The following is a 23,945-nucleotide window of genomic DNA, read 5'->3' as shown; positions in this document are numbered from 1 at the left end:
CAGCTGCTGTTGGAGCCATTTGGGCTGAGCTCTTGTGGTGCCCTTTGGGGCTTAGGAATAGCGGGTACCTCCAACTGTGCCCTTAGTGGTAGAGCTTTGTTGTGGGGATGGAGAACACTTTGAGTACTCAATGGCTTCACCCTGGTTTGGGGTCTGCTCCTCCACCACGCTGTGCCAGAGCCGTGCCTGCCCATGGCGGGGTGTAAGCGTTGCAAGAACCAATTCCCTGATCAATTCCTCTATTGCCCGGAGCAGCAGGACAAGCACGAGGCTGCGCTGATTTGGCTTTGCTGCAGGCAAAAGCTCTGGTGCAAAGCCCGTGCTCACTATCAGCAGCATGCGTGAGCCAGAAAGCATTTGCCACGGCTGATGCAATGACCAGCAAGCCTGGGCAGGGCACGTGGGGGTTTCTGGGGAGCCATATGGGTCAGTGCTCCCTGTGAGCATCTCTCTGCACCTGGGGCTGCCCCTCCGGTCTCTGCTTTTCCAGGGAATCGCACAACGGGACAAGAGAGGGAAGCGGCTTCTTAGAGCAAACAGGTCGCACCCAGCCCAGCCGCCTGCGTGCCAGCGCGGGAGAAAGTCAAACAAGGGCCCCCGCCCTGGGAGTACAGCACCGGCTGCACGGTGGCTGCTCGGGCCAAGGGATCGGGTCCTTCTGGTCCCAGCCAGGAGGGGGGAGAGGGTGGGAATGGGGCCGTCATCCTGCCCTGTGCCCAGGATGGCTCCACAGCCCTGCTCCTCCATGTGTCTAGCTTATGGCTGCAGGAGCAGAGGATGCACCACGACCCCAGAGCATCCCACAGACACTAGGGACAAGACCCCCATTCTCTCCCCAGAAAGCCCCCACGGCCAGTGCTGTAAATCAAGCTGGAGCTGCACAAGCTGTTACCACTTCCCTTTTGTGCCGGGAGCAGCGTGAGGCTGGATTTAGCACTGATCTTCTAAAGCTCTTCTTTTAATCCAGAGCAAATCAAGGAGAGGTTTGGAAGCCAGCGCCATCTCTCAGGGAAACTGTTTGGGTGGTGGTGCACACCCCTTCTCCCTCCTCCTCGCTGGTGCCACCAAAACCCCTTGGGGACTTGGGTTCCAGCTCCCAAACCCGCAACCCCTCCCTGGGTCCCCATAGGGTCAGGCTGGCATGGGTGCTCTTTAGCTGTCCGTGGTTCCTCCATGTGTTTTCCCAAGCTTTTGGGGCTTTTCCAAGGATGAAATGATGGGAAGAGCTTCCTTATGGTGCAGGTGATGCAGAGCTTCAAAACCCATTTAAAACCCCCGTTCTGGGGGTATTAAAATCCGCAGCAACTGCATTGACTCTTCCCTGAGAGCAGGACACGGCGAGTGCTCCCCAGTTGGTGTAGTGGGGCCATCTCGACCTCTTCAGTCTTCTAAATTCTTTTTTCCCCAGCTGGGACTTAGAGCAAACAGGGACCCCCCCTTTCCCTGGCCACTGTTCCCCATTCCCCTTTGGGGGCTGCCCGGTTTTCTTGGCAGGGTTTGGGATTGGTTCAGGCTTTGCACACTCCTGTTTTTTTCATTGCAGCCTCCGTTGCAAAAGCTGCTGCTTTTTCTCCTTTTGAATCACCAGTTTGAGGTGCATTTTGGTTTGGGGTTGTTTTCTTCTTGTAGAAAGCAATGCTAGAAGCAGGCGAGGGGCTCAGCAGTGCTGTGCCCACGTCCAGCCTCTCCCCTGGCACCAGCTTTCTCTTCCCAAAGCCTCAGGATGTCTTTTGGGGAAGTTTCTCCATGGATGGAGCTGTTCCCTGGTGTTGCTATGGAAATTCAGCAGGCTCATCCTCTCCTCCATGGCCTCCGGGACTCCCGCCTGCTGGAGACAGATGGGGACGGGCTGATTTTGGGTAGTTTTTCTTGCAAGGGAGTAAAAGGAAAGCTCTCATCTGGGGGTTGGCAGCAACGGCCAAGAGCTGGGCTCAGTCCCCAGTCTGGAAGCGCTGGATTTGGGCACTGTTGTGCAGGGGCATCGTCAGGTGAAAGCAGCAGGTCATGTTTTCCATGCGCAGAAATGTGCCTGTATGGTTTAGGCATCCTCCGATGCCCACGGGCTGCCCAAGCAGGTCCTCAGAGCCCCTGCGAGGCACAGGACTGGGGCTGAACTGCTGCCACCCGGTGTGTAACTCATGGGGACACCCTAAAAGCCCGCGGTGGTTGGGACCTGCTTCTCCCTGCTGTCTGCTGCAGCGTGTCCTCCCCAAACCAGGACAGCCCCCAGCCCCATGGCTGATCCCGAGCCTGCATTCATCCAGGGGCTTGCAAGGTGCCGTGGGTCTCTTTGGATGTTTTTTCCCCTCTAACAGGCTTAGTTCCTCCCTTTGTGCCTGGCTGCTGGGCGGAGGGCAGGAATCGGTGCTGGGGTGAGCATCTCCTCTCCTCTCCTCCTCTCCAGCAGGGTTGGAGCCAGCGCTGAGCGGAGCGATGGGCAGCGCCAGCCCCGCGCTGAGTGCTCTGCCCCCCGGCCGCCTTGCCTGGCCGGACGCTGCTGCACGGGACCCCCATACCCGGAGCTGGGGCTGCTCGGGCAGCCCGAGCCCCCCCAACACCCCCCAGCAACCACTGCCCGCTGTCTGCCTGCACTACTTCGACATGCTCTACTCTGAGGACATCGCCTGGGCCACCAAGGGCATGGGGGAGCCATCCCAAAGCAGTGCCCAAGGTGGGCAAGGGGAGGCACAGAAGGAGCCGGAGCAATGTCCCATCATCGACAGCCAGGGCTTGGGGCTGGGGGCCGAAGGGGACCTGCAGGCCAGCCTGCCCCTGGAGGAGCACTCGCTGGAGCAGGTACAGAGCATGGTGGTGGGTGAAGTGCTGAAGGACATCGAGACGGCCTGCAAGCTGCTCAACATCGCCGCAGGTCAGTGTCCCACAGCCCTGCCTGGGGCAGGGTCAGCCCCACAGTGGGGTGCAGCAAGGGAGGGATGTGCCGGAGCGGGAGCTAAAGCCATGCGCAGAGCCCTGTCCTGGGTGCGGGGTAACAGCGTGAGCACAGAGCCAGGGAGCTGCAGGGACACGCCAACCTGATGCTGAGCCTGTCCCCTGCCTGGAGCTGGGTGTCCCTTCCCCTCCCAGGGCATTGATATTGAGGTGCCTTTCAGCCTCACACACGCATCTTGGGGAGGGTGCATGGTAGTGAGGAGCAGACAGTGGGACTTTGATTAGCCTTTTTGCTGTCCCATTTTCCCTGGGACATTAGGAATGGGCAGAGGAGCGTGTGGGGTTGGGGACAGCCTGGAGGCAGCTGGCATTACCTGAGCCAGGGGTAGGGTTGGGTGCAAAGGGAGCAGGACAGCCCAGGTCCGAGTTCCCTGGGGTCCTGCTGCCATTGGGCATCACCGAGATCCTCCTTGGGGCATTACTGCCTCCAGACCCCGCGGACTGGAGCCCTGGCAATGTGCAGAAGTGGATCCTATGGACGGAGCACCAGTACCGGCTGCCGCAGATCGGGAAGTCCTTCCAGGAGCTGTCGGGAAAGGACCTTTGTGCCATGTCCGAGGAGCAGTTCTGCCAGCGCTCGCCTGCCTGCGGTGACATCCTGCATGCACACCTCGACATCTGGAAATCTGGTAGGTGCCAGGGACTGGGAGGGTGGGTGATGCTGCACAGTGGGAGATGCTCCTCTGACTGCCCGCTCCTGCCTTCCAGCTGCCTGGATGAAGGAAAAAACCACCCCGGGAGACATGAGATACTGCGGTGAGTTCTGTGCGGGCTCAGCTCCATTGGCCTCACTGCTGCGCCAGACAGGTCTGGGGTATTTGGGAGGTCACTCCCTGCTTAATTGCCATTATCTGGTGTGTGGGAGCAGCTGCTGCAGCAGCATCCATGTGGTTGTACTCCCTCTGCTCCATAGCAGTTCCTGGGCTGTCTGCCCCCTTCTCCAAGGGGAAATGGCCATAAGACTCCTGCCAGCCCTGTCCCGCACCCTGTGAGTCCCTGTGGGGCTGTGCAAGGGCCGGATGGAGCTGTTTTCCCAACTCCAAGACGGTGAGGAGAAAACGGTGTTTCCAGACCTAGTGCCTGGTCTAAGTCTTCAGAGATGCACAGGCATTGAGCTGGGGTTTCCCAGCTAATGCAAGTCCTCAGGATGGTGCAGAGCAACGCGGTCTCTCTCCTCCCTCATCTCACCCATCCCTCTCCACAGCAGGAGGTGATGCTGGCTGGGCAGACAGCGAGGTGGACTCATCCTGCACTGGCCAACCCATCCACCTCTGGCAGTTCCTCAAAGAGCTGCTGCTGAAACCCCACAACTACGGCCGCTTCATCCGCTGGCTCAACAAGGAGAAAGGTGGGTGCTCCGGAGGCCCCGGGGTGGCACTGGTGGGTCTGGGGGCGTGCAGACAAGGCTGTAACCCTCGGGCCCTGCTCCCCTCCCAGGCATCTTCAAGATCGAGGACTCGGCACAAGTGGCACGTCTGTGGGGTATTCGGAAGAACCGCCCGGCCATGAACTACGACAAGCTGAGCCGCTCCATCCGGCAGTATTACAAGAAAGGCATCATCCGGAAGCCCGACATCTCCCAGCGCCTGGTCTACCAGTTCGTGCACCCGGTCTGAGCGGTGGCAGCGGCAGCTGAGCCCCAGCAGGGACAGGGGACCCTCGCTGCCTCCCTCTGCCTCCCAGCCACAGAAACCACCTGCCAGCGCCAAGGACCAGGGTGCTGGGAGGCTCCATCCCGCAGGACCTGCTGCCAATGGACCATGGGACTCCTGTCACCACCCAGCCTCGGAGAGGACGGATGAGTCCCCAGCTAAGGGACAGCCACCAGCGTGCCCTGGTGCGGGGCAGGGACTGTGCAAGCCCTCATCTCCTGCAAGTGCTCCCAGGGGAGGGTAGACACGGGATGCGGGACCGGAGCGGAGATGTGGGGTTGATCAGGGTGAGATCAAGGCAGATAAATCTGTGGCTGTCATGGGGCTCCCCATAACCTTGGTGTTCTTTGGCAGGGATTGACAGTGGGAGAGTGGCTGGGGTCACCCAGGGGAAGAGTTGGGGGATGCAGGAGTCTTACCCTCAGGTCTCTTGCCCCGGCACGTTGTCCTCTTACCCTACAGCCCCACGGCATCATCAGGACAAGGGGCCAAAGACACGTCCCAGCTGGAGACCTCAAGATCCCCATGCCATCATGCCCCAGAGCTGCTTTGGAGGAGACACAAGAGCATCAGGACCACACTCCCCTTCGGTCAGAGCCTGTGCCCATGTCACTACCAGCCCAATTGTGGGACCGGCTGCCCTCAGCACCCATTAGGAGTGACCCTGTGCGCTGCAGTGGGGCTGCTCTGGATTTACCCTAAACAAAGCATCTCCTGGCCCTCAGCCCTGTTCAGGGTGGAGGTCAGCATGGGGGGGTTCTGCCCTTTGCTGCACCTCAACCCTCAGCTGTAAAGAAAGGGGCTGCCTGCATTTTGTGGTGACAGTGGGCCAGGCTTGTCCATCCCTCCTCCCCTCCATCCCGGGTGCTGGCTGCGGGTGGCATCGCCCCAGCCATTGTTTGGGGAGGACAAAGCGCAGGCATGAGCTGGGACAATAGCACCTGAAGGGACGAGGGCACCTGCAGCTGCCCTTGGCTATGCCCATGCGGGAGCAGCCTGGCACCAGCAGCACTGCAGCACCCAGGGGTGCTGGGAATGGGGTAGCTGTGCCCTGGGGACCACAGGCATCCCCTCAGATGGGCACATCCTCCCTTTGCTTCCCACTCTGGGAACAGACTCTGCTTTGCCCTTCTGCAGAGATTCGGGGCTGAAAATGGGCATTTTGCAAAGGGAGCAGCTGTAGAAGGTGGGCGCAGGGCTGTCCACCATGGGTATCCCTGCAGTAGTGGGGGTGTCCCCTGAGCTGGGACCCCATCCTTGGGTATGGGGTCATCCAGAGCCTCCCGAAGCCCCCATGTCCCTGGCACAGAGCTCTTCCCTTCGTTTGGATTTTTATCATTTTTTGGACTGCCTGATTCCAGAGTTTTGGAAAAGGGAGGTGGCAGATTTGCCGTTTCCCTTTGGACAGTAAATCTGAAATGCAACCCCCAAAGCCTGGACTGGGACAGAAACCGGAGGATTGCTTAAACTGCACATTTCATGACAGTCTGAGTTACCTGGAGATGCTGATCTTTTATATTATATTTTCTTTTATTTGTTTATTTGCTTTTTGGTTTGGGCTGGCGGCAAGTTGCAGTTTAGGTTCAGATGGTGCGAGGAGATGGGTGGTCCAGGGACCCATGAGATGCTTTGTGGGAGTTTTAAAGGAAGAAAAACCCTGGTTCTTGGTGTTTTGTTTTTAATTTAAAATAGCTGCCAGTGATGGCTCCTGCCTTTTGGGGTTTGTTCTGCCTGTTTCATACTGTTTACATGGCAAAGAAGCAGACACGCTTCCTCCAGCCTTGCAAGCATCCCAGCTGGAGGGATGGAGGGCACTGAAGGGAGGAGAGGAACAGAGCAAGGAGGAAAACTGCCTTGGCCTCTGGAAAAATGTGTCTTATGATTTCCTGTGTGCAACCGATGCTCCTGCAGCCAGTGCGGGAAGCACCAGGAGGATGCGCTGGCGGTGCTGGTGCCCCAAATCTCATGTCTCTGTCACAGGTCCTTTGGCTGTGTTTCACTATGAGGAAGGTGAGCAGGAAGGGGGGCGAGCTGCTGCCAGCTGGGGAGGGTGAACGTGGGGATGTGGGGACCTGGCACAGCAGATCCCACTGCAGCAGGGTGCGCAGCCAGTGCCGCCGGACTCAGGGTTTCTCACCAAACCTCTTGCAGCTCCGGCCCTTAAACAAGGGGAAATAAATCCCTTTTCTCTGGCCCCTCTCCATCAAGAGCCCAGGGAGTACCCCCATAACCCATAGGGTCCTGCTCTCACCACCCTGTCCCCCTTGTCCATGGGTCTGTCCTGGCCAATGGACAGGTCATTTTTCCCAAGGTTTCAAGACTCACAGGGATCCCAAGAGGCTCTGTCACCTCTGCCAGCACCAACTCGCTGTGCCAGGGCTTCCCTGTCTCCCCCTGCCCGGGTACTGCTGGGCTGGGGGCTGCTGCTTTGCTGGTTTGGGAACAACCCCAGAAACTGCTTTATCTTTGACTTACCCTGTGGCTTTCACAAGGCTTTGCCTGGCTTGTTGGCAGGGGAGTCCCCAAAGGCGGTAGCTGCTCCTCCCCTTCTCAGTCCCTTGGTACTACACCCCAGTCCCCATCCCACTGCACCCCAAAGCCTCTGGGTGGGGGTTTCCCTGCAACTGTGGCTCCCCAGGGTGTGGGGGGTCCATAACCCCAACAGCCTCCTCCATGGGGGCAAGACTGGCGCACGGAGGCACACGAGGACCCAGACCCGAAGGACGCTGACAGAGCTCAGTTATTTTCGCTTGCTGCTTTTTGTTGTTGTATCCACGGTACTACAATCACGATATATATATATATTATATATATACTTCTTAAATTACACAATCAATGTACAAAAAACTGGGGTGCATTGCTGAGACAGGTGGTTGGTTGGGTTTTTTCTGACTGTTTTTTGTGGTTTCTGCTCTCACGGTTGCATACCTGGCAGGGGCGAGGGGCAGCGCGGCTCTCGCCCACCGTGCCCAACACATGGTGCAAATCCTGCCTCCTGAGAACACTTGATCCCTGGGGCCAAAAAATTCACAAACCAACAGAGAGGGCAGGAGAGGAGCGGGAGGAGTGTGCAGGAAGATGAGGGCGTTGATGCTGCTAAGGGTGGATGGTATGGGGAAAAAAAAAGAGAGATGATCTGTAGGGAAGAGCTCGGGATAGCAAACATGCCTGGGGCAGAGGGGTCGGGGTGACTGTGCTGGGTGGCAGCAGCCCTGGGTGCTGAGGGGCTCCTATCCATGCCACGGCCGGTTGCAGAACCCAAGTGCAGGAGGGTTAGAGCCCTTTGGGGAGAAGCAAAGGGCAAAGCTTGCATCCGTTCCCCTTTTGGCATGTCTTGTTTTCAACCATCTTCACCAGGCAGCTGCTTTGCTGCCCAGACTGGGGTCTGCTGCCTGCACCTAGCCTTCTCATCCTCTGGGTGCTGCAGCTCCTGCTGGCACTGTGCAAGGCTGGACGTTGCTTATCCTTCATCCCTGCTCTGCTCCTGCCTCTCTTCAGGAAGGGGGTGGATGGGGACTGTCCCCAGCAGCATCCAAGCCGATCCCCACCAGCCCAGGCTGGGTGTGAAGGTGCTTCCAGCAGCATTGATCTGCAGTGGGTCCTTCTCCAGGTGGGTCCTTCTGCGAACAGAGGTGGATCTTACGGCCATCCCAGCCGGAGCCAGTGTGCGCTGGATAACTGCCCTCACGAAGGGTGATGCTGCTCTCTGCAGCACACGTGGGGCATCGGCTCGACAACCCGGCCACAAGGAGGAGGAGGAAGCTGAGGAGATGCCACCAAGCTCCATGGCAGGGCTGGTCCCACCTTATCTGGGCATCTGAATCTGCCGTCAGCCCTGCCCAGGAGCAGGGACCTGCCTGCGGATGGGGCCGGGTGGCTGCAGGGCCGGAGGCGATGTTCGTTCCCTTTCTTTGGGGAGGGAGGATGAACTGGGGAGAAGAACGTGGAAACACCCGAAGCATGGAGTCAGTCTCCAATCCATCTTGGGGTTTTGGGATGAATTTGATTAGTCCCAGGAGCTTCAGCGCTGTGCATTTCGGAACAGTTCCAGCCAATCAGAAGGCGGCTCATGATTTCAGTATCTTTAAAAACCAACCGGTCAGGAGCGCTCTCACTGGTTGGGATTTAAGATCTTGAGGTATCGGCTTTTTGTTCAGAAAAAAGATCAACTAACGCAGACGAACAGACGACATCATCTTTCGCTTCACGTTATCTTAGAAGAAGAAGAAAGCGACTATGCAAAATACTCTTCAGAGACAACTCTTAAAAAAATAAAAGCTTGGTCGGAAAATATGTTTGAAATCTCTAACTGTGAGGAGTGAAGGACCAGACAGCAACATGGCTGGTTGGTGGAGCGATGGAGACAATGGAGGGTGGATTTATCTGCTGACGGCGACAAGGAGCACACCACAAGACTTAGATTGCCTCCACGTAGTTGGCGGGGTAGAGACCTAGCTGCCCGTTGTCCAAGCGCCCTTTGCACCATCCTTGCTCGTCTTCTTCACCAAGTTTGGTTAATTCATCACCTGGGGAGGAAGGTGGAAGGGGAGAGGATTGTTTGGCAGATGTGGGAACTTTGTCTACCACCCTGTTTCTCCCCTAGATGGAGCTGCTGGGGGTTTTTAGGACTGATCTTGAGCATGCTGATATGTAGGGTAGGAAGGCAAGGGGTGATCCATGAGACCTCATGCGCCTCATCCCACCACCTCTTCAGTCCCACCTGGGTTTGGGCTCAGTTTGTGCCTTGCCCCTTCTGCCAGTTCAGCTTCCTGAAGGGCTGGGATAACTCAGACGTTATTTGAGGGATTTCACACCGAAACGTGGGGGACCCGCAGCTCCAGCAAACCCGGCACTGACGACGGACCGTACCTGCTTTGAAGCTGAGCTCATCCTGCTCCTGCCCATCGTAGTCGTACAGAGCCCGCACCCGCACACCCTTCCCCACCGACTCCTCGTCGAAGGGGTTGGTGCCACCATTGGCCTCGCTGGTGTTGAAGGAGTTGCTGCCTTCATCGTCGGACCACTCAGCGCTGTAGGTCTGCCCGCGGTCATGGCTGCTTACACTGGGGTGGGGGGAAAGGAAGGAGAGGAGCTGTCAGACAGGGCAGGGGATGGAGGACTGGGCAGGCACTGGGGAGGATGCTGCAGTTTTCCTGAGGCTACAGGGGAGCAGTGGCTGCAGCATCACTCCAGCTAACGACAGGACCAAGGACATCCCATGTCCCCATAGCACTGGCAGCGTTTGCACATGCCTTTCCCATGGCATCTTCCCACCCCGCCGGCCCTCACCTCCCGCGCTCGCCCGCCGGCGCCCCGCTCTCGCCCGCGCTGCCGGCATTGGTCAGGGTCACCCCCTCGCCCTTCTTCTGCTTCTCCTTTCGCGTTATCGTGTGCGTCAGGTCCGGGTTCCACTCCTGCAAGCACAGAGCAACCAGCCCCTGAGTGCCCGGCCGCCCCGTGGGGCTGCCAGCACAGCCGGGGTGCCCAGCCTCACCTCAAACTGTGGCCAGTTCATGGGCATCCCGGGGCCACTGGTGCTGCGGAACCACCGGAGATCCTCCTGCGCGTCCGAGAGGCGGATGGTTTGCTCCAGCTCCCGGTAGACGTTGGCATAGCTGCAGGGAGAGATGGGGGTCAGGGTGCTGCAGGTAGGGTGCACCCCACTGTGGATGGGGTTAGAGGGGGACATGCCCAGGCAGTGTCACCTAATCAAGGCACTGGGGGCACCAGACCCCTGCACAGGCCTCCTGCCACTCCGGTACCTCTTAGTGACCATGGTGTTGGCCAGAAACCCCAAGAGTGTATTGCAGGCAATGGGTTGTCTGGAAGCACTCGGTCCCTCCAGGGCTTGATTTGCTTCCCAAGCAGCATGAGGAGACCTCGCATGGGCACTTTCTGCTCAGCCAGTGCAGAAGGCACCTACCTGCTGCTCTCAGCCAGGTTCAGGTGCCTCTTGATGTCCAGGAGCACTTCCTTGAGGAAGTTGAGCCTCTTCTCCTCAAACTGCTGGCACTGCTCGAAGACTTGCTCCATGCTCTCGATGTACTGCGGGGTGCACTTATTCAGCTCATCCAGCACCTTCTCATACTTCTCCTGAGTCTGCAAAGGTGCAGGAGGGTACCTTGATTATACCTCAAGCACCTCGGAGCCCCTTTCTGGGTGCTGAGAGAGCTTGGTTTGGAGGCTGCCGTGCTGGGGAGCCCAGGCTGAGACAAGAGCCTCTGTGGGTGAAATCAGTCTGTTACTGGCGAGATTTTGCCCCAATAGGAGGGGTAAATCTCTGCCCTGCTCACACTCCCCTGAGCACTATCTGCAAGTCGTCACACTTCTACAGGAGCGTACGGATGGGAATGAATGGGGGGAAAAGGGGCACGGTGGTTATTTCCACCGCTTTTCCCTGCCCGATGCCTTGATGGCCCGGAGCAGGACAGCAGCTCGCACCTTTTGCACATCCTGCTTGCACTTTTCTACTTTGTCCTGGAGCTTCTTCTGCTGCTCGGGGGTGTTGGACTGATCTGCCTTGCTGTTGGCTTCCCGGGTCATGGCCAGCTTCTCCTCCTTACATGCTAGGTGGTAGGCTTTCTTGGCTGTCTCCAGCTGTGGAGAGGAGAGAGAAGACACATTAGAGGAGCAGTCACAGCTCCCTGCCCATCCCTCTGCTTGCAGGGAGGTGCCACCCAGCTCTCCCAGCCTGGACCTGGCACCCAGAGCTGGAGCCAGGAGATGGAATGGGTACCCCAGGACATGCTGTGCTTCTCACCTCCTTGAGCTTCTTGGCCCAGGGCTTCTGGGCTTTCCTGAAGCCATCCTCAGCCTCTTTGGCCTCCTTGAAGCCTCCCATGATCTGCTTGTGGTAGGCATCCTTCTGCCAGTTCTTGACCTTCTCGAAGTCATCATTCAGCAGGCTGTTCTTCACGTCCTGGTGCAGCTCACTCACCTTGTCTGCCTCCGTCATGATGGCACCCCATGCCTTCTCCAGGCTGCCGTACTGGGGACCTGGGGGGAAGAGGGGACAGCTGAGCATCACCGCACAGCCCTTACCCTCTCCACCTCTACCAGGTGAAGGTGTGATGGTGCACTGGTTCCCGCAGGACCCGGCTGTCCTGGGGGAGCCATTTCTCAATGGCACCTTTCTCGATGAGCTGCCTCCACCGTTTGGACCAGTCGGTGAGCTGCTGCGCGTAGGACTTCTCAATCTTGGCCCGCTCATGCACGCAGTTCATGAGGTCATTGCAGAGACGGTGCCCATCATCGATCCGCTTCACTGTGCGCTTGTAGTTCCCCACCTGGGAGGGGGACGCGGACAGACAGGCATGGGAGCTGTGCCCACACTGCCCGGCTCAGCCCCAGTGGGCCTGCAGTGGGGATGGAGGTGGCACCAGGCACTTTGGGGGTTCAGGGATGGAGCCTTTGCTTTGGGGCTGCTCAAACCCAGCTCTTTTTGGTCCCTTCTATTGCTCTGCACCCCTTGGGGACAGCCAAGGGTGAGAGCTCCAGCAAGAACTGACTTGGATGCCCAAGCCACCATGGCAGGGATGCCTGCAGGCAGCACTTTCCCCTGCCACCCGGGGCCACCCTGGCTGCATTGATGGCAGTGGGGGCCCCATGGGAGCAGAGCATGGCTGGGACTCACCTCCCAGAAGCTGTCGGTCGTTTCCTCTGCGGCCGCCGCTGACTCGTCATAGGAACCCGACATGGCTCCTGGTGCTGCCTGGGGTGTCCGTGCGGGCACTGGGTGGCTCTCGGGCAAACACCAGCCTCATGCACTGCGGGAAGAAGAAGGGGAGTCATGGTGGGGGTTGAGCAGGGGACCCCCATCGCTCCTGCCCACAGCAGGTTGATGGGTCAAGCATCCGACTGCAGGGGGTAGGTAGGGATGGGGATGGTGACGGGCATGGGGATGGTGCCCATTCCAGCCCTGGACCACAGACTCCTCCAGCGCCTGCCACCCGCTTGGTGCCATCCAAACCTGCCCCAGAGCCGCGGTGCTGGGAGAGGACATGGTGGGGATGGCGGTGGGAGCTCACCAGCCAGGGTCATCAGTGAGGGGCTGTGGAGGGGGGGATGCACCACCCAAGAAATGCTCGTCTGGATATTCCACCCTAATCCGTCCTGATCTTCGGAAAAACGGCATCCCTGGAGCATCACGTGGCCCCGCTGCACGGCTTAACCCTTTGCCGCTTTGCCGAAAGCTGTGGCTGACGATGGCAGCTTGTGGGGATAGAGAGGGGGCTGTGGTGGCCATAAGCATCATCGGCATCCCCATCCTGCCCTGGATTCGGACAGTGCTCCCACAGGAAAGCGCTGGCCCTGTCCTGCATAGCACCTGCCACCGGGATGAGGACAAACTAGCCATGAACCGCCCCGGTTTCCTCCTGCTCTGTCCCCAAAAGGGCTGTGGGAGTGGGATCATGATCCCCACACACCATCCCTTCCCCTGGGGAGGTGGAGCAGGTGGTGGGAGACCTGGCCATCTATCCTGCCCTGTGTCTGGGAGTGGGCAATGGGGTGGGAGGCCAGAGCTGGGGGCACGGGGTCCTGGTGACCCAGTGCCCACCCATGGGGAGCAGACGGTCCAAGCTCTCCAGCTGTGCACACAGCTGGCCCCGAGGAGCCTATGGTCCAAGGCAGGACATGGCCGCAAGAGGATGGAGGGCTGAAACGGTTACTGGAGCGCGGCACAGGGCTCACTGTGCTGGAACTAACAGGCCCTGGCAGGGATTTAGTGATATAACCAAGGAGGCACCAATCCTGCCCGCCCTCCCCAGCCAGTTAAAAATAAACGCGTGACTGTCCCTCGCTCAGCTGCCGCGACGCTGACGGAGGGGGGACCGCAGCGATGCACAGCGCAGGCAGCAGCAAGCGCCAGCCTGGCACCCACCGCCCTCCCCACCCGACACAGACACCCATGGGCCGCCCCGGCGTGCCTGCAGCAGTGGCAAAGCACCCGGCGGCGCAGCTCCAACAGCACCCGCAGGGTGCCACGTGTGGCTGCCCTTCCTGCAAGCCCCGGGCATGGTGCAGCACTTGGCACCGGGGACTTGGCTTGTGTCTCTGGTCTGTGGCTCTTCATTTTGCTGCAGAGGCTGCGTTGGCAAGGCAAGGGCATCCTTGGGGTGACAGCCCCCATGCTGCTTAGGGCTGGGACAGGGACCCTGGGGGGGGAGCTCATCCATAGCTGAGTGTAGTGCCCTGGGATCTATGGGCGCATGACCCGGCCCCAGCCATCCCTGAGGCACTGCGGGACGTGGCTGCCACAGCTCCTGCTCCTCGGTGCCACCTGGTCAGAGCCACAGCCTGGGGGTTATTTTTGGCTCTGCATCACTCCCCAGCTATTGCTGCTGCCTTGTCGCTGCTCTCCTGCCACACACCCCCTGTCGCATGCGTGTGCCCCCTGTGCTTAGGCTGCCCTGCGGCACACACCAGCCCCGCGCCCGCTGCCGCAGCCCATCGCTTCGCATCAAGGCGGCTGCGGTGATGCCCGGTGCTGGCAGCCGAGCCGAGGGGTGGCGGTGAGCTGCCAGCCCCAGCCACGCGCTGCTGCTCGGGCACCCTCGGCCAAGGGGGCTTTGCAGTGCCCCCCCTACAGCCCCATGTTTCCACGGGGCTGCTGGAGAGAAGCCGCAGAGCATTTGGCATCAAGTGATGGTGAAGTTTGCCCCAGCTCCTGCGTGCCCTCGGGTTGCTCCCGCAGCAGCCGCCCCCCTGCATCTCTGTCCCCATCAGCCTGCTCAGTGCTGAGCACTGGCGCAGCTCATCTCACACAGCTCCTGCTGGCGTTGCAGGGGGGGTCTGTGCCCTCCATGGGGGCCAGGGACACGGCTGCCGACCCTGCGCAAGCAGGAGGTGCTGCAATGCAGAGGGCTGGTGCTGCCGACACTGCGGGCACCAGAGCTGCCCGTACCCCACAGCCAGCAGCGCCCTGTCCCCACACAGCCCAGGATTGCTGTCCCTGCCCCTGGCAGAGCAGCTGCAGAGCTTTGGGCCAAGCACTGCTTGGGGAAGGGCGAGTGGGCCCGAGGGGAGCAGCAGGGCCCCCATCTCTCCCTGCTCTCTCTGCCTTTGCCACAGCTTTGCCTTAGCCATAACACCGCCGTTACATGTGCAACCCCCAGTGCAGTGGCCTTGGGGTGTGCTGTCAGATGGGGGTGCCCCATCCTGGGCTCTGGGGTCCCCAGTGAGGTGCCAGGCACCAGCCCCAGCCCCAGGGATGCTGCAGCCGGGAGGCAGCTTGCTCTGCCTCCAGGTTTTTTTGGTTGCCCTGGCCCCAGCATCTCTGCTGCAGCCAAAAAGCAAGGGATGGGGATGTGACACAAGGAACAGGCAGCTGCCTGAATGTGTCCCCATCCTGCCTGCTTGCACATTGACTGAACCTGGTGGGGACCCAGGGCTAGAGGGGCTGCAGAGCCTCCTGGTACAGTTTCTCCTGCTGCAGAGAGCCCTTTGCCAAAGCAGGATGGTGGTGGATGTGCTGCAAGGAGCACCCTGTGCTCCCATCCCTGTCCCCATTCTGTCCCAAGGCAGGAGGTTCACACTTTGCACTGAATGTGAGAGGGCCGGGTGCGAGCCCTGCTGTAGGAGGGGAGCCAGGGAGCAATCACTGGTGAAAGCAGCCAGGGAGAGGGACGCCCCACTGCGGGAATCACAGCAAGCAGGAGCTCCCTGACACCAACATAGCACAAACCAGTGCAACACGCGAGGCTCCTCTGGTGCAAAGCCCTTCCGCAGCCGCAGCATCCCGACACAGAGCCACAGGCCAGCCAAGGGCTCTGGCTGGAGCACATGAGCTGGGGATGGGAAGGTAGTCTGCTGTGTGCTGTTGCCTTGTAGTTACCCCGGCCCTCCCAGTAGTAAAGCCAAAGCTCAGCAACTGGAAAGGACCCAATGATCTGAGCTGGTTTGCTTGCAATCAAACACTGGGACTAACCTGGCCTGTCAAATCAAACCATCTATGGGGCTGCAATGTGAAAGAGTTGCTGCATTTTTGCTCCTTTTGTAAGCATGAGGCTGAGGATGAATGCAGGGGTTTAGGGGAAGAGAGCCAGGCTGGGGTTCCATGGGGAAGGTCATTGCTCTCCCTTATCTTGGTACAGGGCTGGTCGAGGGTCTGTCAGGGAGTGCAGCACCAAATGCCACCGCAACACATCACTGCTATGGCCACATTAAAACCGTCCATGGGAAAGACAAACGGACTAGAAACAGCCAAAAAAGCCCAGGGCAGCCTGGCAGCAGCATCTCCCACCGCATCGCGGCAGCTCTGGGGCTGCCGTGCTGCTGCATCAGCTGCTGGTGGTACCCGACCTCAGCACTGCATCCACTGCAGGCACCAGCGCCTACGTGCTGCTCCCGTTGTGGCCAAGTACGGGTGGGTGAGATGCCCCTGGCACGGTGGCAGGTCCTCAGGCAAAGCTGGTGACACCGATGCACTCTGCAAGAGGCTTTGCAGCAGCCGGAGCTGCCGTCTGGTTTGCTGCTCAGCTCTGACCTGGCCGGGTGGCTGAGGGTTTCCCACCGGCACAGGGCTGGTACGTGAATCCATGGGGCTGGAGCAAGGGAAAGCCTCCCACAGGGCTGGCGAGGGTGGCAGCAGAGGGGGTTAGCTCTGGCATGGCTGAACTGTCCTCCCCCTCCGGAGCCAATATGGACCCTGCAAGGAAACGGTTAAGCGGGTGCTGCTGATTCACGTTGGCACCGGGCAAGGAGGCAGGAGCAGGAGCGTGAGGAGGCAGGAGCTGCGAACCCAGGGCTCAGGCTGAACAGCCGGGAGGGTCGTGAGCGGCCAGATCACCCGTCCTGCCCCCTCATTATCAAAATGAGCCCAAGGCCAGGCGGGAGGTGAGCCTGGGCCCTTCCCGAGCTGCCGGCTCCATGCAAGCAGGCTGCAATCAGGGCCTCATCCTTCATCCCCTGGCAAAACCCTTCCAGCTGCTACACAAACAGGGTTGGAGCCCTGGGGCAAACAGCCAAATCCTGTAGCCAGAACCGCGGCCAGATGGGAGAGGATGGGAGTCACCCACACGACGGGTGCTTCTCCATGGGATTTAGGCCAGGGCAGTGCCGTGGGGCTGGTCTGGACTCGGCACACGCAGTTGCTGGAGCAGTGCACGAGGTGGCTGTGAGGGCAGCAGGTCCCTGGGGGTAGCACATAGGGAATGGTGGGAAACATCTGGGAACCACTTCTCCAATGAATCCTGCGTGGGATGCGCCTGTGGCGCCTGCCTTTTTCCAATTGGGGGTGCCTGCGCTGACGAGGGGGAGCTGAGGATTGGAGGGGGACTTGCCAGGTCAGGGCATGCAGGCTCCCCAAAACCAGAGTGTTTGCAGAGGCGTTCAGTGAACATTACACGGGGAGCCACATGCAGATGGAAGGACACCACCTCACCGTCTGGGGTGGGGGCCACGCTGCCGGGTTGCAGTAGGTGGGAGATGCATTTCCTCCAAGCCCTGGCAGAAAACAGCTTTGCATTTCATGTGTGCTCTGCAGAGACCTTCCCCTTCCTCCTGCACTCCCCAGAGTTACCCTGCTCAGAGCGCAGGACACCCATCCAAGCCTTCCAAGGATTTCATAAGCCTTATGCAAAGATTTCTGGAAATATGCATGGCATTTGCAAGTGCTTCTCTCCAGGGAAGCTGCAGCCCAGCTCAGGTACAGCTGAGGATGTGCCAGGAATGTGGACAGGCACCACAGCAAGGTGCAGAAGCAGGATTGTCAACCCCATGCATACGCTCAGGCCTGGGGGAGATGGGGCTGAGCCTCAGCTTGTAGGGTTTCCACTTGCTTTCCAACTCTGCAGCCTCTCTCAGCCTGCCACCTTAGCTTGCCACTGTAAACAAGGATGCTCGGGCTCTCGAGCGGGGATTTTTGTGGTCCCAGGGGCAGGGTTTAGGCAGAAATCCAAATATGAGGTTTGCAATTAAACCAAGAAGTAGCAAACGATGGTGGCGGAGTATACGGCGGTGCTGTCCCCTCGCTTCCGCATCAGGGAGGGGGGACATTAGAGTGTCTCACACTGGCACAGGAAGGGGGTGTCCCATCGCCTGTATCTTGGCAGCTCAGACCCAGGGCTGGCAGTGACAGGAGGCAAATGGGGCTGCCAGGAGCAGGGCGATGAGAAGGGACGATGGGATTACAGCTGCCCGTGGTGGGAGGAGGAGACGTGGAGCCGGAGGGGGCTCAAAGAAGGGATGGGAAAGCGCGGGGGGGGTCGGGGGATTGGAAGGGGAAGAGCAAGAAGGAAGCTAGGGTGACAAGAGGGCCATCGGTGATGGAGTGAGGCACTCGTTTGGGCAGGGGGACACAATGACACTGACAGCACAATCCCCCCCATCATTTGCAGCTGGGGAAACTGAGGCACAAACCCGGGAGTGCGGTGGCGGCGCAGAGGGGGTGTCCCCTGCCCTGGCACCCCAGGAGGTGCACAGGCAGGATGAAGGTCATGTCCCCCCCGCATACCTAGCTTGCAGAAGGGCCCGGGGGACACCGTGTCCTGCGGGGGGCTGCAGGGGGGGTACCAAACCCACACAGCGCTACCCGGCCTTGCGCAGCATCCCCCCCCCTCCTTCCCCACATCCCCGCAAGGGTCCCCGGCGCGCCGCAGCCCCATTCCCACCCGCAGCCCCATCCCCACAGGGGACCCCCGGCACCAGCGTCCCCTTCCCCCCGCAAAGCCCCGCGGGGGACGGCGCTTACCTGGGCCGGGGCCCGGGGCTGCGCCGGGCTCGGCGGGACGGGCCGGTCGCGCCGCTCCGCTCCGCTCCGCACCAGCCGCGGGGGCGCGCACGGCCGCGGGCACGCGCCCTGCCTGCAGCCGCCCGTTGCCATGGCAACCGGGATGGAGCCGCTGCCCGCAAAGGCTGGAAGAGCCGCCGGGGGAAGGCGGGGGCGCGGGCAGACCATGGCCCGCACCTCGGGGAAGAGCGGGGGATGCTCCACGCTGCACCCCCGGCCGAGTACAGCGCCCACCCACTACATGGGGTGCTGCGGGAGCACCGCGGCCGCTGCGGGCCGCAAACGGGGTCCTTCCCCCTCAGGCTGCACCGCCGGGAGGCTCTTTGGGGAGCTGAGTGAGGGTACCGCCGGGGTACCCTCGTCCTGCTGCTCCTTCGGCCCCTGTCCCTCCTGCACAGGACAGGACAGAGCAATGCGCTCCCTCCTCTGCTCCCCTGGGCGCTCTGCCACCTCCATGGCCCCGGGAAGGGGGTGCAGGGAGGGATTTAGGGCTGAGACGCAGTTTTTGCAGGAACAAACACCCCAAAAACGCCTTCAGAGAAGCAGCCGGTGCCGCCTCCTTGCCAAATGTGCCAGCTGGGAAAGGCTGGCAGGAGAAGCAGAGACTGTCCTTTCCACCCAGCAGGGCTAGGGAAGGGGTGATGGGGTGATAGGGGCTGCACCCCCCAAAGGCTTCTTTGAGGCCATGGAGCCAGGCAGCTCCCTCCCTGCTGCCATCTGCCTCCTCCTGAGCACAGGGGCTTGTGCCTGGGGTCACTGGGGCTTGGCACAGGATGCAGGTCCCAGAGTGGAGCAGAAGGCTGGAGCCCTCCTGCCCCACGGCTGGGGCTGCTGGGGAGCCAGGGGGATGCAGGTGGGGGTGCAGACAGGCTCTCCCGCTCTCAACTGCCCCAGTGCACCGGGTCTATGCTTGCCCCAGCTCGCGGGTGATGTCAGGGAAATTAAAAGCCAGCAGGAGGGGAAAGCTTCCAGCCGAGTAACCGAAGCCACCCACAGAAGCCACAATAATGAGGCTGACGGGGGCCGCTGCCGCCAGGATCGGGTTGCCCAGAGAATGTGACCCAGCCCCAGGAGACTCCGACGCCGGCTCAGCTTTCCCCTGACAAGCGCCTTCCACAGCTTAATGAAGCTCGGTGCGGCAGAAAGGGCCCCGAAATATTTCATTCCCGGCTGCAGCTGGCAGCAGTGCGTGGGACCACAGCAATGTGATGCTCCCCGATCCCAACATGGGAGCAGGCATAGACTGTGGTGGTTCCTGCCGGTGCCAGGGGATCTTTGCCCATTGGCATTTCAGAGCAAGGAACTGGAGGGTGCTGATCAACTGGGCATCATCCTGCGTGCAAGGAGTTGACAGTTCTCAGCGCAGGGTCGCTGCAGTGCAGAGGAGCAAATGTTCTTGGGATTTGCTCTTCAGGAGGGTGACAAGGGGGCCTCAATGATTTGGGAGGGCTTTCCAGTGCTGATAGCCCCATTGCCACCAGCTTTGTGGTAGATGTGGCCCATGCAGGTAGGACTGACTCATGTCTCCTTCCCCAGCAGCTCAGTGCTGGTAGCAGGCAGGAACCTGCCTCCAGAGTACGAGGCTCTTGCAATGTCGGCTGGTTCCTCCACCACAAACTCGGCCACGACAAACTTTTCCCTGGCTCTCGCCATCCCATTGCTTACTACTCCTCACGATAAGTCATTTCCCCTCCTATAAAATAAGTTTCCTTGTGGGAAGCAGCAGCCAGTATTGGCAGGAAATAAGCCCTGATTTATCATGTCACTTGCCACTCTGAAATTACGGCTCTGTGAGCACCATGGCAAGCTGAGAGCAGCAAATCAGCCCACACTGTGCTCTTGCGGCTGCCAGCAGCCTGCCTGCGCAGCAAGCTGGTGCGGGCAGGGGAGGAGAGAAATGCCACCAGCTATCAGCCGCTCTGCCCATCACCCGGCCACAAATACCAGCTTTTACATGAATAACGGGGGGGAATTTCAACAGGGGCCTGATCCCATCTGCCTCCCCAGCAAGGAAAGCAAAATGCATTTCCTAAACCACGGCAGAGCTCTTGGTTACGGTGCTTTCTGCTGAGCCGGCTGGCACTGGGAGCAAGGGGAAAGCCCCCAAGTCCATGGGTGCTCCAGGGAAGGCTGCTTGGGGTGGGGGGCAGAGAAGGATCCCAGCATCCCGCTTATCCTGAGCCCATCCATGGCCTCCCGCTGCCCCTTCCCACTCGATGGCAGGGGCAGAGAGGAGCATTACGGCATCTGGCTGCCCTCGAGGCTTATGGGGCCGGATGGGACCAGTGCCCCCGTGCTCACCCCATGCCCAGGATGTGCCCCCACCGCGGATGTGCCGCCGGTCCCAGGAGCCCTCTCGGGCTTGCTGGGAGAATGCAAGTGAAGCTATTTTGCATCTCTAATTAGCAGTGAGGATAATTGGCCGCTCTGCAGCAATCAGACAGAAAGGCAGCCATTGTGGAGGGCCCCAGCGCGGGGCAGGTGCTGCCAGACACCCAACTCCCACCAAAACAATCCCCTTCTTGTCTGCTCATGACCGGCCTTGGGGGCATCCCCCCGAGCCCTTCCGGGGAAGGGGCTGGGGACGGGACATAAAGGCTCTATTCATCCTGGGATGCTGCGGGGAGCTCGGTGCGGTGCTGGGGCCTCGCTGCCTCCTTCCCCCCATGCCGTGCCACGCTGAGGGCAGCCAGATGCCGGCTCGGCTCCTGCAGGAAGCTGCCGTTTGGATGCGGCCTCTCCCTATCCAAGACTCATCTGCAGAAGCCCGGGAGGGTCCTGTGTTTGCCTTCAAGGTGTTGCACAAACACCAGCTGGTTTGGCCACCCTGCCGGGACAAAGTCTGTCCCTGGGCAGAGCTGCTCGATAAGGTCTCCTCCTTCTGCCTCCCGTGCCAGAGGAGCCCAGCTCCATCCCAGCCCTGGCACGGGGTGGTGCCTGTCCTCAACCAAGGCTGAGGACACAGGATTTCTGGAAAGCAGGATTCCCACACAGGGCCAAACCCAGGCTTTGGCTCGCTGTAGGACGTGGCCCCGGTGCAGATGCACGTTACTGATGTTCCCTTTCTTGCCCTGCCCCTGTGCACGTCATTTGTTGATGCCTGCCAGCTGCCCAGGCTTGCCTTCCTCAATCCTTTTACAGTTAAACCCAGCTCCCGTCCTGCTGCAGCCCCTTCGGTGGCCACACACACAGGGAGAGATGGAGAGGAGGGGGCAAGTCATGGACCAGTGCAGACTCCAGGCCAGAGTCAGCACCATCAGCAGCAGCCGAGACAGTGGCAAAGAGACCACAAAACCCCAGGAAGTGGAAAGGACCCCCGGGGTTTCAGGCAGGGTTTTGGGATCAGGCATGACGGGAGCCGCAGTGTGGCACCGAGTCCCCGTTTGGGGCCGGTGCTGCGGTCTCCTGGCTGTGCTGTGGCAATGGCCTTGCTCCAAATGCGTGGCTTAGGGATGGGTTTGCCTGGGGAAGGCGGTGCGGGGCCGATGGAAGCCAGAGCAGCCCGAGGGGCTGCCGGGGAAGCTCTAATCCGTTTAGCAAAGCGCTTGCTTTGCCATTTCCGAGGCAGGTGCCAGAGGAGATGCAGGCAGAGGCGGGCAGTGCGGCAGGACAGGCGGACAAAGGCAGCAATCCCGCTCCCTGGGATGAGCCGGGAGATGCATTCCTCCCGAGAGTTGCTGCAGTAACCCAGGGGCTGCTCCTGCCCCCAGCTCTATCCCTGCTTTCCCAGAGAGGGTGAAAAGAGGCAATAAAATGGTAGCAAAGCCCCAGGACGGCACGGGCAGCTCCAGCGCCTTGGGATGTGCTGCGTCCCTCCTGCCCCAGGGCTGCACCAGCTTCCAATTCTGCCTGGGCAGACACAAAACACACAGGCACAACCCTGGAGGGAGAGGAGATGATCCTCCCCCAGCCCCATGCACCCCACAGGGACCCCACTGCTCCCTGCAGTGGTCCCTGCGACCACTCTGCTCACCTTAGTGCGGTCCCAAAATCACAGCTCTAATGCCCCGTGTGCCTCCAGAGCAAACACCCCGGCGCAAGCGCGGCCTGGGGGGGTGAGCGCTGGCCCCTGGGGAGGCAGAGCCCCCCGGCAGCGCCCAGGCTCAGCCTAAGCCGCCTTGCAGAGCCTCAGCTCCTGCCAGCTGCCCCAGTGCCGCGGTGCCGTGCCCTGCGGCTGAGGGGATTAGGGAGCTCTGGGGGGGCTCTGCCATGAGCTCGGCCTCAGAGCACCCGGGAGCTGGGCAGGGGCTGCTGGTGCAGCTGAACCCCTTCGACCGTGGGGCTTGGAGCAGGAGCCTCGGCTTTGCACCGGGTAAGACGATGTCAAACGTATCCCAGAGAGGTGAGGGGGGGATGCCAGCCCCCAGACCTGGCCACAGGCTGTCCCTGCTGGGGTCCCAGCCCTTTATGCATCCGCGGGGGGCTGGAGGGACCCTACGCCCAGGGCTGAGAGTAGCTGATCCACCAGCGGTGCCAGCCCCAGCCTGGCAGGGCGAGCGCAGCCCTGGGGCATCCCTGGCCCCACAAGTCAGTGTGTGGGGCCAGAGTTACTCCCCGAACCCCCCCGGGAGCCCTGGGTGGGCTATGGGGTGATGGGCACAGCGTGCAGAGCAGGGCCATGCAAGGGCTGATGTGTGCTGCGTCCCACAGCCCCATGGTGCCACCTCTCGTGACACCCCAGGAGCTCTGCCCCCCGCCAGACCCTCGCCAGACCCCCTGCCTCTCGCTGCCGGCTCACTCCAGACTGTGGGTGCCCTGGGAGGCGCAAACAACCGGGTAGGACCTGTGGGATCCACAAGCGCCTTCCCACCCGACGGAGACGCCGCAAGGCCAGGAAGAACAGGCGAACCCGAAACTGGGGGACACACACACTGGAGATGGATAGCGAGCCCCACTCAGTGGAACCCAGCAGGAGTTGGAAAGTGCCTAAATTAAGCCAGGGAGCTGCTCTGCTAAAGTGGGGTTCATTTCCCAACAAGCGACCATTGGCACAGGTTAGGAGCCCATTTCAACCCCCCCACCAGCCAGGGACCACCGGAGGAGACTCAGGGCGACCACACGGTCATAGCGCACCGAGCCCCGGCATCCCATCGCTACCTGGGGACAGTGCCACTACCATTCCCGTGTGTGCCAGCAGCCCTCGCTGCAGCAAGCCCCGGCCAACCCACCGATGCCAACCTCCCGCCTGGCCCCAAACCTGCCGGGAGCCGCACCTTTGGTACCTTTGGACGTGGGGAACGCGGCAGAGCGGGGCTGGCGGTACCTTTGGACGTGGGGAACGCGGCAGAGCGGGGCTGGCTGCCTCTCGCCGGGGCTGGCTCTGCACATCGGTAGGAAGGTCACGGCAGATGGGGAGGAGGGGGGTAAAGATCAGCATGGAGATTAGGGAAGCATTTTTAGCCAACCAATCGCCGCCCCCGTGTAACGACTCCTTGGCCGCACAAGGTGAAAACGCGACTGTGGAGATGGAGATGGATGGGAATAAGCCAGGAGCCCCGTGGGGCCCGGCTGGCGGTGGCGGCGAGGGGGTCTCCGTGCTCCTCTCTGGGTGTTCATCCCCTCCTTGCCCTGCAAGCCTGCCTTCCGCTCTCCCCAACCGGAGGCAGGTCGGGGGG

The 23,945-nt window shown here is 60.7% G+C and overlaps 2 protein-coding genes across 5 annotated transcripts; one reads left to right on the top strand and one right to left on the bottom strand.

Annotated features, from left to right (window-relative positions):
- Positions 1-2,414: 2,414 nt before the first annotated feature.
- Positions 2,415-4,886, top strand: SPDEF (SAM pointed domain containing ETS transcription factor). Of its 2 annotated transcripts, none has more exons than XM_030473040.1 (5): positions 2,415-2,869; positions 3,381-3,578; positions 3,658-3,705; positions 4,157-4,297; positions 4,387-4,886. In XM_030473040.1, the coding sequence occupies exons 1-5, from the start codon at positions 2,434-2,436 to the stop codon at positions 4,563-4,565; spliced, it is 1,002 nt and encodes a 333-aa protein (XP_030328900.1). In that variant the 5' UTR covers positions 2,415-2,433; the 3' UTR covers positions 4,566-4,886. The 2 variants fall into 2 exon arrangements, with proteins under 2 accessions (XP_030328900.1, XP_030328898.1); XM_030473038.1 differs by having other exon boundaries at positions 4,154-4,297.
- A 1,376-nt stretch (positions 4,887-6,262) lies between these two features.
- PACSIN1 (protein kinase C and casein kinase substrate in neurons 1) lies at positions 6,263-23,741 on the bottom strand. 3 transcript variants are annotated; one of them, XM_030473032.1, is made up of 10 exons: positions 23,594-23,741; positions 12,235-12,367; positions 11,731-11,887; positions 11,362-11,597; positions 11,043-11,198; positions 10,525-10,700; positions 10,096-10,216; positions 9,891-10,015; positions 9,471-9,664; positions 6,263-9,127 (listed from the first exon to the last, which is right to left on the bottom strand). In XM_030473032.1, exons 2-10 carry the CDS (start codon positions 12,295-12,297, stop codon positions 9,018-9,020), a joined length of 1,338 nt encoding a protein of 445 aa, XP_030328892.1. In that variant the 5' UTR covers positions 12,298-12,367; positions 23,594-23,741; the 3' UTR covers positions 6,263-9,017. The 3 variants fall into 3 exon arrangements, with proteins under 3 accessions (XP_030328892.1, XP_030328891.1, XP_030328893.1); XM_030473031.1 differs by lacking the exon at positions 23,594-23,741 and adding an exon at positions 18,292-18,394; XM_030473033.1 differs by lacking the exon at positions 23,594-23,741 and adding an exon at positions 12,629-12,734.
- Between the last annotated feature and the right edge of the window lie 204 nt (positions 23,742-23,945).

This window comes from Strigops habroptila, chromosome 18 (genome assembly GCF_004027225.2).
Source record: "Strigops habroptila isolate Jane chromosome 18, bStrHab1.2.pri, whole genome shotgun sequence".
Taxonomy (NCBI): domain Eukaryota; kingdom Metazoa; phylum Chordata; class Aves; order Psittaciformes; family Psittacidae; genus Strigops; species Strigops habroptila.
Note: the sequence above shows the minus strand (reverse complement) of the source record. Positions and strands in the feature narration are given on the sequence as shown.